The sequence below is a fragment of the Saccopteryx bilineata genome, chromosome 1 (assembly GCF_036850765.1).
Source record: "Saccopteryx bilineata isolate mSacBil1 chromosome 1, mSacBil1_pri_phased_curated, whole genome shotgun sequence".
Classification (NCBI taxonomy): Eukaryota; Metazoa; Chordata; class Mammalia; order Chiroptera; family Emballonuridae; genus Saccopteryx; species Saccopteryx bilineata.
Genome location: NC_089490.1, coordinates 315,051,988 through 315,065,193, shown reverse-complemented (window position 1 = coordinate 315,065,193; position 13,206 = coordinate 315,051,988). Strand labels below are relative to the sequence as shown.

The following is a 13,206-nucleotide window of genomic DNA, read 5'->3' as shown; positions in this document are numbered from 1 at the left end:
TGCCACCCTCCACTAGATTTAACACACAAGCAAACTGAGTCACGAGCTCGGCCATGAAATGAATTAAACTCATGTGTCAAGGTACCACTGTATTTGGCTAACATTATAAAGTTAACTTGTTAGTAAGAGGTTGTGTGTTGAACATGTACATATTGGAGTAGGTGAGGGGCCCTTACCTTGGCTGTGAGTTTCTCTTTTACATCCACAGTGTAGCCCAGGCCCTCAAGCAGCCCCTTCATTCCTGTGATGTCAATCTCAGCTCCTTTCCTGAGCGGAAGATGATCAAACTCTCTATTGCATATGATGAGAGCCAGACGAGTGCGGTCCTTTCTCTCCTTTATTGTATAGATCTGCAGGAAACGGATCTGCAGTGAGTTTGATTTCCCTAAGTCTCTTTTAAATCCTCATATAGTCACTGTTGCCCTGTTAAGAGCTCATATAGATAGATTCTTTCTCCCCAGGTTTGCTGTACAGAAACCCTGCCTTTTCAATTTTTTTATAATGGATTGAATTGACAATAAAAAAATGAGAATTGAGAGTGATTCAGACTCTTTAGATTATATATATATATTTACTTTTTTCACTAAAAAATGAAAAAGAAAATGATTCATTTTTCAAAAGCCTAGAACTGGACACAACATATTTGGGATTGTTACTCAAGAACCTTGAGGCCTGGCCTGTGGTGGGTCAGTGGATTAAGCATAGACCTGGAATGATGAGGTCACTGGTGTGAAATCCTGGGCTTGCCTGGTCAAGGGACATACAGGAAGCAACTACTACAAGTTGATGCTTCCCACTTCTCCCTGCTTTCTGTCTCTTCCTCTTTCTTTCTCTCTCTCTCTCTCTTAAAAAAAAAAAAAAAAGGAAAGAAAAAAGAACCTTGAAAATACTAGAGCAATTTCTACTCTTTCTCCTCCTTCTTCTCCACCCAGACAAATTATTCTTAGTATTCACGGTTCAGGTCAAATTTCAGAAAAATTTCAAGAGATATTTGCTATTGGCATCAGCTAAAAATAAATACATCAAAGATCCTTTGCCTTTGGTAATATCATTATTTCAGTATTATTATTATTATTATTATTATTATTATTATTATTATTTTAGGTGAGAGGCAAACTCCCGCATGTGCCCCGACCAGGATACACTATGCAATCCCCTCTGGGATCAATGCTGGAGTACCTGGCTATTTTTTTTTTTTTGTATCCCTCCGAAGCTGGAAACAGGGAGGCAGTCAGACAGACTCCCGCATGCGCCCCACCGGGATCCACCGGGATCCACCCCGCACGCCCACCAGGGGGCGACGCTCTGCCCATCCGGGGCATCGCTCTGTTGCGAGCAGAGCCACTCCAGCGCCTGGGGCAGAGGCCAAGGAGCCATCCCCAGTGCCCGGGCCATCTTTTGCTCCAATGGAGCCTCTGCTGCAGGAGGGGAAGAGAGGGACAGAGGAAGGAGAAGAGGAGGGGTGGAGAAGCAGATGGGCGCCTCTCCTGTGTACCCTTGCCGGGAATCGAACTGGAACTTCCGCACAACAGGCCGACGCTCTACCACTGAGCCAACCGGCCAGGGCCTGGAGTACCTAGCTATTTTTAACACATGAGGCTGATGTGTTCCAACAGAGCTATCCTCAGTGCCTGGGGCCACACTTGAACCAATTGAGCCACTGGCTGGGGAGATAAAAAGAGAAAGAGGAGAGGGGGAGAAACAGATGGTCATTCCTCCTGTGTGCCCTGACTGGGAATTGAACCCAGGACCTCCATACGCTGGGCCAACACTCTTTCCACTGAACCCCTGGTCATAGTCTAGCATAATTTTTAACACATCAATATAAAAGGCATTTCAGGCTTAAATTATATTTTTTAAATATGTTTATGTCTAGGCTTTTCAACTAGAATGCAAATAACTACTACTCATCCATGTTATTTTATAAATATTTTGAATCTATGATTAATTACAAATGTAATAAATCCCAAATGGATATGAGAACAAATAAAGTGAGAGATCTCTGTATTTTATCATGGGGTTGAAAGAAAATTGGAATCTGTTTGAGGCTACATGATTTTCTTCTTGCTCAAAGAATCTATGAAAATATTACTGCTGTCCCTACCCTACCACTTCACAATTAGTACTTTGAGAAATTATACATTCAGTGAAAGCAATTGGTTCTCTCTCTTTTCCTACTTTATATATTGAACGCAGTACCTCTCCAGCCCTTTCTTTACACAGTTTCAAGAATTGTTCTTGAGGACAAAGCTTGAGGGTATCTGTATATTCTTCTGCCTCAGCTGGTCCAGCCATTTCAACGGGAACTGTAAGACATAGTACATGACATCACATGATATAAATTTTAATATTTGCATCTGTGACCCAGTTATCACCTAGAAGTACTGACAGAGAAGGTAAATCCCGACAATTGTTTTTTTTTATTTTTCTTCTTTCTTTTTTTTTTAACTTTTTTTCATGTAGAAATTATATAGTTGTATCTAACCTGTAGTATAAAGAGATGTATTGTGACTGGAAAAGAAGGGAGTAACCCTTGGTAACAGAACTGTCCCAAAATCTAATAATTGATGCTGAATATTATGAGGAAAACACCTCAGTGATTTGGGTCAAATTCAGCTTTTTATTTTTAGCAGAAACAGTTTGAGTTTTGCAAGTTTTTACTCTAGCATACTCACTTATCTAAGTGGAGTTTTAACTGTCATTGAACAAGAGTTCATTGAACAAATTGTTATTAGTGTGATACATTAGAAATATAATTGAGTCATCTGTGCAATTAAATATTTTCTGATGTCCACATTAAAAAAGGAAATATAAACAAATAAAATTATATTTTATTTAACAGAATGTATCCAAACTGTCATCATTTGAGCATGTGTTACTAACCACAATTTAATCACTTAATAGTTACAGTGTGGCCAGTAGCTATCATATTGGATGGTATAACAGCCCTAGTCTTCTCTCAGAACACACAGACCCATATACACATTAAATATTCAATAGAATCTTGAATCCTACACCATCCAGGTATTATTTTTTAGCAACCTGAGCCTGAATTCCTAACTTTGTTAAAGGAGATGGACATCTATTTTTACTCACTAAATTGCCAAGTTAGCTATTTCAAGGAGAAATGTTATCTAGTAATCAGAGTGCTGATTCCAGGGTCAGATGGAGAATATTTTAGTCAGAGATTTCAAAACATACTGGATGTCCTTGCCTCCGAAGTACTGAACAACCAGCAGTAAATTTTCAACCCATATTTTGAAATGTGAGGGATAACTCTTATCGGAAAAGTTTGTTTCTGACTCATTCTGACCTAATCCTTAGAGAAATGGAATAATGCCACTAGGCGTCATTTGAAAGAGATTTTGCAAGAGCCTGGGAAAGTCCAGAGCCTTTCTCTGTATGAGGAAGGAGGAATAATTCATAAACAAATCGCAAGGGAGCTTTACCAAGATCTTAAAAAGGTTTTTTTCCATGATAGGAATAAACCTTGATGTTTAGTTACATGAACCAATCAAGACACTCTGATTTTATTTTATTTAAAGTAAAAAAACTATATTATCTTGTATAAAATCTTCAGCTTTTATATTTTTTCTATTTTACTCATTTATTTCCCTTATTTTTTTTCATAATATTTTTGATAAATGTCTTTCTAAAATGCATGCTAAATACTTGAGCTCTGGTGTGCAGCAAATTGTAAGGCTTTAAGGAAACTAAACTTTCTGAACGTTTTTCTTTTTATATACAGATTAAACAATGACACATTCTCCTTCTTCATTCCAGAAGCTTCTGGTAATATAAAGTCACCCAAAGTCCTGAGATATTCTTTCCTCAGAGAGTATGTTTCTTATCAAAAATCTCCTCAGTTTTCAGTTTATTTACAAGTTTGGTGAATTTTCTAACTTAAGAAACATCATTTCCCAATGACCATGCATCTACCTTTATATAAATATAGTGTTTGGAGTTAAAATTGGGAATTAATATTTCTGTTAATTTAATGGTGAAATTAGCATGAAAGGAAATGCTTTCATTACAACACAGACACGATAATGCAGCCTGCTGCTCACAAGGGGTTTTTAGCAGCCTGGCAGTGCAGCAGAAAGAAGTGAGAGAATTAGGAGATTGGATAAAACTGTCATATTTCAGTTTTACCTGTTATTTGATAAAAGACTCAGGAAATCCCTTCAACTGATACAAAAATGAGACAAATCCATCCCTCTTGGAGGATTGGAATTTGAGTATTTATCTCTCTAAGTAACAGTGCTTGGTACATAGCGTGTGTGTGTGTGTGTGTGTGTGTGTGTGTGTGTGTGTGTGTATTTGTTAAATAAAACAAACAAATACTTTGTATTCTTCCTACTACCACTCCATTACCTCAATTCACTAGTTGCAATTTTCAGAATTATAATGATATGCAAAAGGCCTGGCCAGGGCTGTTGCTTATTCTAATAATCATCTTCCCCTGCTTCTTGGCTTGCTGAGCCAGTGTACTTTATGTGTCTTAGAATCACCTTGGAGTCTCCATGTGCAGGTAGAACCCTGCGATCCACTGAACATATCAGGTCATGGTCTATACTTGCCCCATGCCTACCACTGTCTCTGCTGATGCAGTAGTTTGCCTCAGCTTGGTTAATGCTCACCGTGATTGCTAAGGTTGCTAAAATTATTTTCAAGTTTCCACTACTTCAATTCTGATTCCCATTTGCTGATCTCTTATTTTTGAAAAAACAAACAAACAAATAAAACTCCAAATTTTTCCCATCCCTTCCCAGATTTAAGAAAGAGTAATAAACTTGCACAAAGACCAGTTTAAATATTAATGAGAATCTACAGCTTAGGTCACAATCTTGGATATCTACCAAAAAGGCATGCACTTCCTGCCGGTAGGAATGTCCCTTCTAACTAGAGAAAGGCTTATTAATGAAGCTTATGTGAATGGCTGACACATGGGGGCCAGAAATGTTCTGTGATCTGGGACTCACTGATGTAGGCTGGGAATTTACCACAGATCCTCATACCAAGAGCACCAGGGAAGCCCCACCTTCAACATCACTGTCACCATGACTGTCAAGATGGGCAAAGACAATATCCATAGTGGATGGATCAACAGGAAATGTTATGGAATGCCCTCCCACCGGCAGTATTCCCAGTACTGACCTTGTCTTTCCTTTCCCCTAGGACTCCTCACTGCTTATGCATCCTTCTCCTCCCCATACTCATTTGTACACCATTTTTATTTCTGGAGCCATTACCCTACACATCTTATTGCTACCAAAACCACATGGACTGGGGGCCGGGGCTGGAAAGACAGACTCTTGTCCTACCCATACCCCTCCTGTATGTGGTTGGAAAGCTATTTATTTATTTTTTTAATAAAAAGGAATCTACTAAAAAAGGGAGCTCTACTATTGATGCATGCTAGTATTCAGGGCTGGGATTTCAGGTTAAACTCTGTAGAAAATAATCTGTCACTGGTGAACTTGGACCTGGGGATATTTAGACTAGTAATATTCATAACTCAATCTGGGTTAAAAGTTTTGAAAGATTTTAATATATTAGATATGTTATAGGTGTTCTCTTGATCATATTTTACAATTTGCAGAAATGAGTAAGCACTAGACATTTTTAATTATAAGCCAAATAATAATAATAACTAATATTTATTGCATACATGTTCTTTATTTGTATATTTAGCTTATATTTATTATGTGCCTGCTTTTTACTCAGCACTCTGTTAAGAGTTATTATTCATTGGCCAAAAAACAGTTGTACTCTGGATTAAGAAAATTGTTAGATTATCTTTCTAGCGAGATAGAAAATAGAGTAGAATAGACTTGGTGGGGGGATCAAGTGTGTAATTTTAGACACCTTAGTTCTCTGAAGCAAGAGGAATATTTGAGTGACAATGTTGAATATGCAGCTGGAGCTAAATGTATCTGAGGCTCAGAGAAGAGTGCTGGATTAGAGCTTTAACCTTAGGCATTGTCAGCACATGCTTATCTTTTTCCTAGCCTTACAAACTCTGCGAAGGTACTGAAATCGTCCCATTTTACAGATGCCGAGACTGATGCCTAAGAAGGTTAAGAAACTTGAAGAAAGTTATATAGTTTCTAATGGGACAAACCTTGGGTTCAGGATCATGTATCCCCAACTATACAGTCTATAAAATGAGCTATTTTCATGAGTAATCTAAACACAAAGACTCAACTTCTTAGGTAACTAGAAATGGAATCTCCTCTCACAAAGAAAAATGTAGCCTCTAATGAGTAATGAGAAAGTTAGTGAAAATAATATTGTAGTAATTTAAGGATAGGGGGCATTTATAGAGGGGTTTTGGAGCTGAATAGAGTCTGGAAAATTTGAGATATTTGTTGTTTAGGTTCCATTCTTACCTTCTGTGCCAGTGGAATTCTTGTCCATGTTAAGGAAGTTTTGGACTAGGATTTTACTGGTTTTCTGATGTTTCTGTCGCACAATATCCAATAAGACTGAGGCCTTGTCTTTAGAAGTGGCATCATTAAATTTTTGCTTTTCATCTTCCTCCAATTTCAGAACATTTTTTTTCACTATGCCATCCAAAAGTTCAGTTAAGAGTTCTTTACCAACAATTTCCAGAGCCTTAAGTGGTTTTCTGTTGTGTTCTGTCAGAAATACAAAAACTCCTTCAACTATTGGCACAATTTAAAAAGTTTCACTCTGTATTTAGAAAGCTTCCTCTAATGTGCAATACTTTCTGACTATTTCACCATTTTCCCAATAGAGTACATTATTCTTTCATTATACCTGTGGAATTCTCTTAGTATATCAAATATATACCAAGCTTTTTAAAATGATTCATTGCCACTTAAAGATTTTTTGATAGCTTCTCATCTCCTTTCTGTGACATTGGACCTACTGTCATCCTCTCTTCTTATATTTCTCTATTTTTTCCTTCTTACAGTGATGATGGTGATCCACCTGTAATGCATGCTCCGAGGAAAGTCCATGCTCTGGTTTATACTAACAATTCTTCTCACTGTGCCATAGAATCTATTCTCTCTCTTCTATATTTAGTTTCCTCGTTGAAAGCCCTGTGCTTTTGAATTAACATTTTTTGTATCTACATCCTCTACCCACATCTTTGTGCTTAAAACACTTGGCTCAGTGGTAGAGTGTCAGCCTGGCATGCAGGAGTCCTGGGTTTGATTCCCGGCAGGGGCACACAGGAGATACGTCCATCTGCTTCTCCACCCTTCCCCCTCTCCTTCCTCTCTGTCTCTCTCTTCCCCTCCTGGAGCCAGGGCTCCATTGGAGCAAAGATGGCCCAGGTGCCGAGGATGGCTCCATGGCCTCTGCCTCAGGTGCTAGAATGGCTCTGGTCGCAACAGAGTGATGTCCTGAATGGGCAGAACATCGCCCCCTGGTAGGCATGCCAAGTGGATCCCGGTTGGGCGCATACGGGAGTCTGTCTGACTGCCTCCCCGTTTCCAACTTCAGAAAAATACAAAAAAAAAAAAAGTACAAATGGTGATGACAAAGACTTGACTTAGGGAGGTGAACACACAATATGGTGTACAGAGATGCATTGTAGAATTGATTACCTGATGTTAACCAGTATTGCCCCAATAAATTCAATTATGATAAAATAAAATAAAAACAAGATTTACATAATGCTTAAAAAGTATTTATAAGTTTACTGAATACATGATTTAATGAATAAGTAAATAAATGTATCTAGAGTCTTAATACTTTAGAATCTTATCTCAATTAAAATTTAGAGTTAAAATTAATCTAATGATTAATCTTTCAACATGGTAGATTAATTTGAGACTGCATTAATTTATTACTGTCTGGGGTAATTTGAATTTTTATAGAGAAATATAAAAGTCAAGCTAATAAATCTTTTTTAACACTACAGGTGTGATTTAGACATATATATAAAAAGACAGGATATCTCATCAATTCTCATTAATTAGAAGATAATTACCCAGTCCATCTAGATAGAAGAATAGTCTTGACACAAAATGACACTTACTAAAGAAAATGTGTCAGGACATTTAATAAGAACATGGACCTTGTTTTTCATGTTATCTTGAATTATTCTTTCAATAAGGGTTTATTGGTCAACGATTATGAGAAAGAAACAGAAATTATAAAACATGAATTAAAAGTTACTTAATGTCAATTAACTACATAACAGCTAAAATCTCTTGCCTTCTTAAAATGATTAAGTAAGAAATACATACAAAGCAATGAAAATTATCATTATTGTTGTTATTATTATTATATACAAGTCTCTACTAAATATAATTATTAATATGCCATATATTTTCAATAATCCAATGTGATAACTATTATTTTCCTTATTTTATAGATCATTTGCCCCAAATCACACAAATTAGGATTCACATCCTGTCCTTACAGAATAGTTTTAGTAATAATAGTTAATTATCATTGAACCCTTAATGGTGCCAAGTGCTATACATGAATTGTCTCACTTAAACTTTACCAAATCTTGGCCCTGACCTTGGCTCAATGGTAGAGCACTGCTAAGCATATGGATGTTCCAAGTTCTATTTCTGGTCAGGACACACAAGAGAAGCCACTATCTGCTTCTTCAGCCCTCCTCTCCTCCTTTTTTCTCTCTCTTTCTTTCCCTCCTACAGCCACAGCTAGATTGGTTTGAGTGCATTGGCCTTAAGAGCTGAGGATGGCTCTGTGGAGCCTCTGCCTCAGGTGCTAAATATAGTTTATTTATAAGCATGACTCTAGATAGGCAGAGCATCAGCCCTGGATGGGAGTTGCCAAGTGGATCCCTGTTGGGGAGCATGACAGAGTTTGTCTATTTCCCCTCCTTTCACTTGGAAAAGAAGAAAAAATAACTTCGCCAAAACTTCATATAATTAGTATATTAGTAATTTTATTATATTAAAAAACAAACAGAGTGCAGTTAGTTAAGTAATTGACAAAAATAATATACATAGTACATAGTGTATACAGTAAATGGAAAAGAGAAATCCAAACTCAGGAGTTCAGAGCCCCTCATTTTCAAATCATCAAACTACACTGCATGATCTTGGTAAAGGGTTATTAAAATAATACATAACACTGCAGGACCATTAAAAAGACTGAATAAATTTCTGTAGTTGAGGTCACAAAGGCTTCTTAGAAAAGATAGCAGAAATACCAATATGTAATATAGTATACAGATATTAGAACAGAGAGTTTGAAGAATTGCAAACAGTATACAGGTTAGTGTATGAAATATTAGTCTGCTTGAGTTCTGGGTTTCAGTTCTTTTTACCTGTGAACTCAACAAGGTGGTATATTGTTGAGTGAAAGAAAGGCATAAACCCTAGAAAAATATGGTAAACAGTACAACCAAAGAGTTTTGGTCATAGGTCCTCTTCTTGCTATCTATACATTCTCATGGCTTCATTATAAATTACTCTCAAATTTACTAACTCATTCCAAATGTGGTACCAAAATCAAGACTCATGTATCCATCTCTTCTCAATAACCCACAAACTTGTTAAATTCATCTTTATAAAGTTACTGATCATTTATATTCATCTGTTTTGTTACCTATACTAATACATGATACCTAAATACCAAGTACATCAAACCAGTAATACATTGTAATAGTAAATCTCTTCTGTTTTCTGAATAACTTATTTTGTATCTCAGATCAAACTGTATTGATTTTATCTACTAAATGTGGAATCCAGTTACTTCTCTCATTTCTAATTGCACTTTATTCTATTTTAGGTCAACATTCTTTTTTACTTAATTCAAGAATCCTAAACATCAACCTTTGCCCCCTTCTAATCTGTTCTCCACAATGAATTAGTGTTGGAAAACCTAAATTAGACAATGAAACATCAGGGCTTAATCAAATTTAGGTCTTCTCATTTACCCATCTTCATGCTCTGCCATCTTTCCAACTTGTTTGTTACATTTTAAACAATCTGAGTTTACCACCTCAAGTTTCCATACAACACAAGATACTGATGATGTATTATAGAATTGTTTGCCTGAAACGTATATACTTCTATTAACTGATTTCAGCCCAATGAATTCAATAATGAATAAACAAATAAATAAACACCCTGCCCTTCTTTCAGTTTCTAGAAACTTTTTACTAGGAATCTCTTTGTGGGCAGTCTCCCACCCAGACATTTTTTCCTGTTCCCCTGCTGCTGGGTTTGTCTTTTAACTCTCAGATCAGAGGTCACTTCTTCCTCGGAATCCTACCTGATGCTCCAAGACTAGACAGAATTAGAGGTATATGCTCCCAGGGCTCCTTGTTTCTGGTTAGGCTGGCAATTTTTGTTCTTTTGTTGTTAATTATGTAATAATGGCTAACCAAACTCTATTATTTATACTTATTGGGCTGTTTTACTTGTTTTTGTCCAGTGCCTTTTAGTTTCTCATACCTATTATTTAATGGGACACTGAGTCCAGTCCAATAACCAGTAAGGCCATCCTGCCTGGCCAAAGAGGCAGCCAGAAGTGTGAATTTAGCTTATTATTCTCCATCCAAATGTTGTATTAGTGTCATAAAGAAGACAAAAAAGAAAACAAGCAGTTCTTGTATTTTAGGAACTTAAGTTAAATGTTATGAGTTTAGTCATAAACCCTAGAAAGAATTATACCATGAAAAGAATCAAAGAAATAAAGAAACATAAGAATGAGGAAGTATGAGTATGGTAAATTCAGTAAATATAATTTTTTGGTGAAGCTGACGTTGTATTTTAGAGAGATTCATGAAAAAAAAGATAATTATAATATATATTTAGAGGTAGGAAAACCTGTTTGAAAAGTTCAGACATTTTTAAAGAGGCAATGGGAGTCATTCTAGTTCACGAGTAAAATAACTAGAATGTGATAACTGAAACATAACTAACTAATCATTTTTCTCAATGGTTCTAATCTGCAAACAAACTTATGCCAGACTTGCTATATAAAAATTTTTCTGCAAATCTTTAAAAGGTTATAAATGCCTACAGTCTACTGAAGATTGAGAAATTTAGGGTCAGGATAATCTGAATAATGTGAATTTTTAAGAAGTGACTACATGTTATTCAGATTTGTTATAAAGTTTAGAAAGTGCAAATGTAATTGAACCTCTTCCTTTTCAAATACAGAAAATGAAACCAAAAAAGTGATGTGACATATTTTAATACCAGCTGCATAAGTAGCTAATGACTCTACCTCTTAGACTTTTTTAGCTTCTGTGTATGAGAAACAGGACCTGAAAGTAGTGTACAAGGTGAATAAAAGGGTTAAATCCTAGAGGGAGGGAAACCAGTTAAAAAATTGTGATAGCAATCTAGGAAAAACTGCACTACAGTTGGCACCAGGAGTAGAGAGAGAAAAATAGAATCACTTTAAAAGACCAAGTATGTAATTCAATATAGGGGATGGTAAAGGGGGCGAGAATTCAAAACTCACTTACGAGATTATGGGAGCATATTTATGATGCAGATAACTGATTTGGAATCAACAGGAAGCAAGGAGATTTCAGAGTGCACTTAGAATTTTCAAGAGTTGTCTCACACACAAATAACTTACTCTCTTTGTCTTCGCCCTCCCCTCCATTACCATAAGCTAAAAGAAAGGGATTAATTCTTCCTGGGTCTAAAATACCTGGAAACCTCACTTTCCCTTCAGCCTCTCTAAGGCAGTGTCCCCTGATGATTCAAGTTGCATAGAGCTAATAAGGGGAAGAATTCAGCTTCCAAACCATTGGCTTGTTTCCCTCTTGTTATTTCTGTTTGTCACAGAGCAATAAATTGTTTCCTAAGAGCCAAGTCCCTGACCCTTAATCAGAAAAGACCCCTACTCACCAGCCATGAGTGTCAAGCACCTCAGCCCCTTCCTGCTGCTGTGCAGTGACCACAGGTTTAAAAACGAAAGCTACTGGGACATTGCCTTAGTGCCGTGGGTGGGGACATGCAGTCATAGATTAGGAAACTGCGGTTTAGAACTTCAGAGTTCACTGTCTGTTTGGAATTTCCCAGTAGAGAACAAATGGGTTTCCCAGTGTTTAGAAAGAAAAGCTTCTTACTTTAGGAAGAAAACAATTGTCAAGTTTTTGAAATATTTTCCTATGGGCTGACACTTCTCATTGTTTTTTCTTCCTTCTCCTTCTGTCACTTCATTGCCCCCACATTTCCTTCTCTCTGTCCTCTTTCTGATCTCTCAGTATTTCTCATCTGTTCATCTAAAAACAATGGAGCTAAAACTAACATATCTCCTTTTATTTCCAGATAAGAATTATCCAACATAACTTCTGTTTCCTGTTTCAGCTGTACTGGTATCTTCCCTTCCCTGTCTCTCTGTCCATCTGAGTTTTTTTGTTGTTGTTGTTGTTTTGTTGTTTGTTTGTTTTTTTTTGTATTTTTCTGAAGTTGGAAACCGGGAGGCAGTCAGACAGACTCCCACATGCGCCCGACCGGGATCCACCCGGCATGCCCACCAGGGGGCGATGCTTTGTCCATCTGGGGCGCTGCTCTGTTGCAACCAGAGCCATTCTAGCGCCTGAGGCAGAGGCCATGGAGCCATCCTCAGCGCCCGGGCCAACTTTGCTCCAATGGAGCCTTGGCTGTGGGAGGAGAAGAGAGAGACAGAGAGGAAGGAGAGGGGGAGGGGTGGAGAAACAGATGTGTGCTTTTCCTGTGTACCCTGGCCGGGAATCGAACCTGGGACTCCTGCACACCAGGCTGATGCTCTACCACTGAGCCAACCGGCCAGGGCCTCAATCTGAGTTTTGATGGATAAATTCTGAAGAAATCTTCATTTCCACTCCCTTCATGCTCTTCTTTAACTGCCTAAGCGTGCCTTCACATTTCAGTTTTATAGAGGGTGATTTCTCACTCCCCCCCTTTTTTTCACTCCCCCTTTTAAGATATTCTCTGAACAATAAGTGATCGTAGAGGCAGTCTCAGGCTGTAGTAGAACAAATGCATGGTAGTATGAAAGGGATATAGTTGTGCACCTAAAGCCTGTATAATTTTATAAACAATGTTACCCCAGTAAGTTCAATTAAAAAAAAAACAAATAAAGGGTAAAAAGAGATATGTGGAACAATTGGTAAAAAAAAAAAAAAAGATTGGGTCATTCAACTCTGAAGGTCTTGAAGGTCTTCAGAAGGTCAGAAATCCACTTGCTCTGTTAATGGGTTAGGATTGAAAATGCTCATATTTCTAATTGCAAGTGAATGGC

At 37.3% G+C, this 13,206-nt stretch overlaps 1 protein-coding gene across 1 annotated transcript in view; it reads right to left on the bottom strand.

Annotated features, from left to right (window-relative positions):
• LOC136320489 (caspase-13-like) overlaps positions 1-11,939 on the bottom strand; it is a 28,524-nt gene extending 16,585 nt beyond the window's left edge. The window contains exons 1-4 of the mRNA XM_066253661.1: positions 11,829-11,939; positions 6,393-6,641; positions 2,200-2,306; positions 177-350 (exon numbers count right to left, since the gene is read on the bottom strand). Of these exons, the coding sequence (XP_066109758.1) occupies positions 177-350; positions 2,200-2,306; positions 6,393-6,641; positions 11,829-11,835 (537 nt within the window). The 5' untranslated portion in view covers positions 11,836-11,939. The remainder of the gene's footprint in view (positions 1-176; positions 351-2,199; positions 2,307-6,392; positions 6,642-11,828) is intronic.
• Between the last annotated feature and the right edge of the window lie 1,267 nt (positions 11,940-13,206).